This window comes from Cebus imitator, unplaced genomic scaffold (genome assembly GCF_001604975.1).
Source record: "Cebus imitator isolate Cc_AM_T3 unplaced genomic scaffold, Cebus_imitator-1.0 Scaffold197, whole genome shotgun sequence".
Taxonomy (NCBI): domain Eukaryota; kingdom Metazoa; phylum Chordata; class Mammalia; order Primates; family Cebidae; genus Cebus; species Cebus imitator.
This window is the reverse complement of record NW_016107512.1, coordinates 1,461,302-1,466,999: the sequence shown is the minus strand read 5'-3', so window position 1 is coordinate 1,466,999 and position 5,698 is coordinate 1,461,302. Positions and strand designations below refer to the sequence as shown.

Below are 5,698 nucleotides of genomic sequence, written 5' to 3'. Positions count from 1 at the left end.
GCAACCTCTGCCTCCTGGGTTCAAGTGATTCTTCTGCCTCAGCCAGCCTCTGGGACTGTAGCTGGGATTATAGGCGCCTGCCACCATGCCCAGCTATTTCTTTCTTTCTTTCTTTTTTTTAAAATCTGGTTTAGCACCATGCCCAGCTATTTCTTTTTCTTTCTTTCTTTTTTTTTTTTTTTTTAGAGATGGGGTTTTACCATGTTGGCCAGGCTTGTCTTGAACTCCCAACCTCAGGTGATCTGCCCACTTTGGACTCCCAAAGTGCTGGGATTACAGGCATGAGCCCCAAATATGGCCTTAGTTTTGTTTTGACAGAGTCTGCTCTGTCGCCCAGGCTGGAGTGCAGTGGCATGATCTCAGCTCACTGCAACCTCTGCCTCCCAGGTTCAAGCGGTTCTCCTGCCTCAGCCTCCTGAGTAGCTGGGATTACAGGCATGCACCATCATGCCTGGCTAATTTTTGTATTTTTAGTAGAGACGGGGTTTCTCTATGTTGGTCAGATTGGTCTTGAACTCCTGATCTCGTGATCCACCCGCCTCGGCCTCCCAAAGTGCTGGGATTACAGGTGTGAGCTACCGTGCCCTGCCAGGTTTTGTCTTCTGTTGTTGTTTTGATTTGCATTTTCCTGCTTATTACTCGAGTTGAGATCTTTTCCAGATTATCGGACTTTCCAAGTTTCCTTATTATGAATTGCCTGTTCCTGGTTTTTGCCTGTTTTCCCAGATGATTGTTGGTCTTTTGATTGTGAAATTTTTTTTTTTTTTTGTCTTTTTGTTTTTTTTTTTTCCTTTTTGTGGAGAACGGGGTCTCGCTATATTGCCCAGGCAGGTCTCGAACTCCTGGGCTTAAGCTATCCTCCCGCCTCTGCCTCCCTAAGAGCTGGGATTACAGGCGTGAGCCACAGCGCCCGGCAATTGTGAAATTTTTTATTGTGAATTTGTGGGACTTAAATTTGTGGGACTCATTTTTGCATATTCTTTCTTTTCTTTTCTTTTCTTTTTTTAAAGACAGAGTCTCACTGTCGGCCAGGCTGGAGTGCAGTGGGGTGATCTTAGTTCATTGCAACCTCCACCTCTTGGGCTTAAGCGATCCACCTACCTTGGCCTCCCAAAGTACTGGGATTACAGGCATGAGCCACCATGCCTGGCCACTGTATATTACCTTTTTATTTTACAAGTTGCAAGTGTTTTCTCACGAGCTGTCATTTTCTTTCTTTTCTTCCTTCTTCTCTTTCTTTCTTCTTTTTCCTTTTTTTTTTTTTTTAAATTTGAGATGCGGCTCACTCTGTCACCCAGGCTGGAGTGCAGTGGCATGATCACGGCTCATTGCAGCCTCGACCTCCCCAGGCTCAGATGATCTTGCTGCCTTAGTCTCTAGAGTAGCTGGGAGAACTACAGGTACGTGTCGCCATGTCCAGATAATTTTTTTGTATTTTTTTTTGTAGAGACAGGGTCTTCCTATGTAGTCCAGGCTGGTCTTGAACTCCTGGGCTCAAACAATCCACCCAACCTGGCCTTCCAGAGTGCTGGGATTATAGGCATGAGTCACTGTGCCTGGCCCTGTCTTTCCTCTCCTTTCCCTTTCCCTTTCTCCTTCCTTCTTTCCCTCCCTCCCTCCCTCCCTCCCTCCCTCCCTCCCTTCCTTCCTTTCTTCCTTGACAGAGTTTCACTCTTGTTGCTCAGGCTGGAGTGCAATGGCGTTATCTTGGCTCACTGCAACCTCTGCCTCCCTAGTTCAAGCGATTCTCCTGCCTCAGCCTCCTGAGTAGCTGAGATTACAGGCATGCACCAGCACGCCCAGCTAATTTTGTATTTTTAGCAGAGAAAGGGCTTCACCATGTTGGTGAGGCTGGTCTCGAACTCCCGACCTCAGGTGATCCACCCACCTCGACCTCCCAAAGTACTGGGATTATAGGCATGAGCCACCACACCCAGCACATTTCTTTTTTCAAAGAGTATAACAATTTATTTGTCCTACAGAAAGTTTTAAATTTTGAAGGAGATTGGCCTGGAAATGTGCTTTTGGGGAGCAACACGGTCTGAGCCAGACATCCAGAAACAGTTCATTCTTCTGGCCAGTCTTACCTTTTGCTCATGATTCTTCAAGCTGTACCCAGAGCTCTTTGGTTCAGCATGTACCTGGACGCTGCTTTTGACCATGTTTTGAGAGTGGCATGGCTTTATCTAATGGGATGAACCTGGCTAAAGAGATTAGCAAAACGTCTTGTGGATCCCACTTTTAATCTGCAGCGTTCAGGCTGCCTCTTCTTGGCTGGGAAGGGCGCTGAAGAAACAACGCCCAGAACCAAGACTATCCTCTGCTCAAGCTGTGATTCCGAGACCCCTGCCACCACGACTGCATTCACAGGGATCCCAGGCTAGGGGGGCTCGCCATGGGCAGCCTCCAGGGCACCTCCCTACAGCTTGGGCCATCTGCACTTTTCCCAAGGCCCTAAGTCATCCGGCTCTGCGCTCGTTAAGGTTTGGGGTGGGAGCTGAGCGGTGGGAAGCGACCCGGGCCACCCTCAGCAAGCATGGCACTACTGAAAGTCAAGTTTGACCAGAAGAAGAGGGTCAAGTTGGCCCAAGGGCTCTGGCTTATGAACTGGTTCTCTGTGTTGGCTGGCATCATCATCTTCAGCCTAGGACTGTTCCTGAAGATTGAACTCCGGAAGAGGAGCGATGTGATGAATAATTCTGAGAGCCATTTTGTGCCCAACTCATTGATAGGGATGGGGGTGCTATCTTGTGTCTTCAACTCTCTGGCTGGGAAGATCTGCTATGACGCTCTGGACCCGGCCAAGTATGCCAGGTGGAAGCCCTGGCTGAAGCCATACCTGGCTATCTGTGTCCTCTTCAACATCATCCTCTTCCTCGTGGCTCTCTGCTGCTTTCTGCTGCGGGGCTCACTGGAGAACACCCTGAGCCAAGGGCTCAAGAACGGCATGAAGTACTACAGGGACACAGACACCCCTGGCCGGTGCTTCATGAAGAAGACCATCGACATGTTGCAGATTGAATTCAAATGCTGCGGCAACAACGGCTTTCGGGACTGGTTTGAGATTCAGTGGATCAGCAATCGCTACCTGGACTTTTCCTCCAAAGAAGTCAAAGAGTGAGTGGCTTCCAGTCCTGGGGACAGAGCTATTCATATATTGGGGACACTGAGGCTCAGGCCTCTGACCAGCCCCCCTCCCCACACCCAGTGCCTTTTCCTCTCCATTGAGTGCACAACTTATGGCTCTATGTGAAGGTGTAGCAGGTTGAACCATATGAGATTGCTAATACTCCTCCTCTTTGACCCATAAAAAATGGTAGCTTCATATGGTTCAACCTAATGTTGGCCAAGGTGGGAGGAAGGTGCCAATTTATGTAAGTTGCTTGGAAAGGAGCCCCTTGGGAGAAAGAGCAAGGCAGGAATGTGTGTCTGCTTTATACAGAGGGATGGGGGTCATTCATAGATCACAAATACTGAGGCATTATTTGGCTATTTGTCTCATTCATTCAAAGCAGATAGATTCAGTCTCAGATGTTTAAATTTCTCAGTTAGTTCCCTTGTTTTCCAACCTCTCAACCCTGAGCATCCATTCCCAAGATGTTTGGTCTGGATATATTGGAAAGAGCAGAGGAAGGGGAAGTCAGGAGATCTAGGCTGAAGTTTTGGCTCTGTGACCTTGGGCAGGTCACTAGCCAGTCTGGGCTTTGGCTTGCCCATCTTTTAAATGAAGGCGCTGGCATAGAATTGGTAATCTTGGAAGTCACCTCCTAGCTCTGGCTGGCACCTGGCATAGAGCAGGTGCTCATTAACTGCCTGCTGGTGTTTACTTAGTTAGTCATGATAGTGCAACATGATAAAGCCTTTCTAAAGTATTCTTGGTGTATGTAAAAGTAAAGTGCTCTGATGGGCTGTGGGAGATGCTGGTGAGAGAGAGAGACTCTTGACTTCTGTGTTGGATGTAACAGCCTGTGCGCTGGCTCCAGCGGGCTGCTCGTCCCAACACACCCACCAACCTGGGGCTTGAGTGACTTTTCAGGGAAAGGGCATCCGGTCTTGAGCCAGCTGCTCTCCCTTACCTCTCCTTTCTGTCTGACTCCACCCTACTCGGGCTGAAGTTAGCGGTTCAGTTGTTCCTAAGGATTTTTTTTTTCCTTCGAGTAAGGCTGGCAAGTTTAAAGGGAACCTGAACTCAGGGCTTTGGTACCAGCAGCAGGACGTTCTGAAGCCCAAAACAACATTAATGAAGCCCGCATGGCTAGCTTAGCTGCCCTGCAGATGGAAGGGACGTCCAAATGAAGGTCACTTCTTGGGATTTTATTTTCTTGTGGATGGAGATTACTGCTGCAAATCCCCAGTCAGGAGAGGATTGTAAAGGGCTGTGCCCTTCCTAGGTGACAGGTCTGCAGGGGCAGCACAAGGTGGCATGATTTACATAAATCTTCTGAGGAGGGCATGAAGCCAGGGGGACAAGCGGAATTTCTGGGAATGGGAGAGGCCGATGGTAGAACCAGCCTCTGTTAGCAGATGAGAAGGGGCTTTTCATCTTTTCCTCTGTCATTTCCCTTGATTGTCTCCTGCATAGAGTCAGTTCTTGGACAGACATATACAAATCTCTCAGTAACTCCAAATCCCCTTTTGTATCAGGGTGAAGGAATTATCTAGGTCACTCCACTCGTAATGGTCAATGGATCAAAAATTTCAGGCAAATATTTAGCTGAATCAAAAGTCCTTCAATGCCCCACACCAACTTGTTGGTGGGAAATTTCCCTAACTCCAGTGACTCAAAAAGACAAAAACATTAGCTAGGGTACGGTGGCATGCACCTGTGATCCCTGCTACTTGGGAGGATGAGGTGGGAGAATCGTTTGAGCCTGGGAGGTCCAGGCTGCAGTGAGCCAAAATTGCGCCACTGCACTCCAGCCTGGGCAACAAGGTGAGACCCTACCTTAAAAAAAGAAAGGAAAACAAACAAACAAACAAACAAAAAACCGTGGGCTGCAGTGGCTCATGCTTGTAATCCCAGCACTTTGGTAGGCTGGGGCGGGTGAATCACCTGAGGTCGGGAGTTCTAGACCAGCCTGATCAACATGGAGAAACCTCATCTCTACTAAAAATACAAAATTAGCTGGGCGTAGTGGCGCATGCCTGTAATCCCAGCTACTTGGGAGACTGAGGTAGGAGAATCACTTGAACCTGGGAGGTGGAGGTTGCAGTGAGCCAAAATGGCGCCACTACACTCCAGCCTGGGCAACGAGAGCAAAAGTCTGTTTGGAAAAAGAAAAAGAAAAAAAATATTCTCTTAAAAAACAACAAAAAAAAGAGATGGGTCTCACTCTGTTGCGCAGTCTGGTCTTGAACTCCTGGTTTCAAGAACCGTCCCACCTCAGCCTCCCAAGAACCTGGGATTATAGGCACCCACCACCATGCCAGGCAGAATTTTCCTCTTTTGCCTTTGAGAGGTCGAGTTGGGCAGATCACCTGAGGTCGGGAGTTCAAGACCAGCCTGATCAGCATGGAGAAACCTCATCTCTACTAAAAAAATACAAAATTAGCTGGGCATGGTGGTGGGCACCTGTAATACCAGCCACTTGGGAGGCTGAGGCAGGAGAATGGCTTGAACCTGGGAGGTGGAGGCTGCAGTGGGCCGAGATCACGCCACTGCTCTCCAGCCTGGGCAAAAAGAGTGAAACTCTGTCTC

General features: G+C 48.6%; 1 protein-coding gene across 1 annotated transcript in view; it reads left to right on the top strand.

Annotated features, from left to right (window-relative positions):
- The first annotated feature begins 2,295 nt into the window (after window positions 1–2,295).
- PRPH2 (peripherin 2) overlaps window positions 2,296–5,698 on the top strand; it is a 22,020-nt gene continuing 18,617 nt past the window's right edge. The window contains exon 1 of the mRNA XM_017547296.2: window positions 2,296–3,117. Within this exon, the coding sequence (XP_017402785.1) occupies window positions 2,537–3,117 (581 nt within the window). The 5' untranslated portion in view covers window positions 2,296–2,536. The remainder of the gene's footprint in view (window positions 3,118–5,698) is intronic.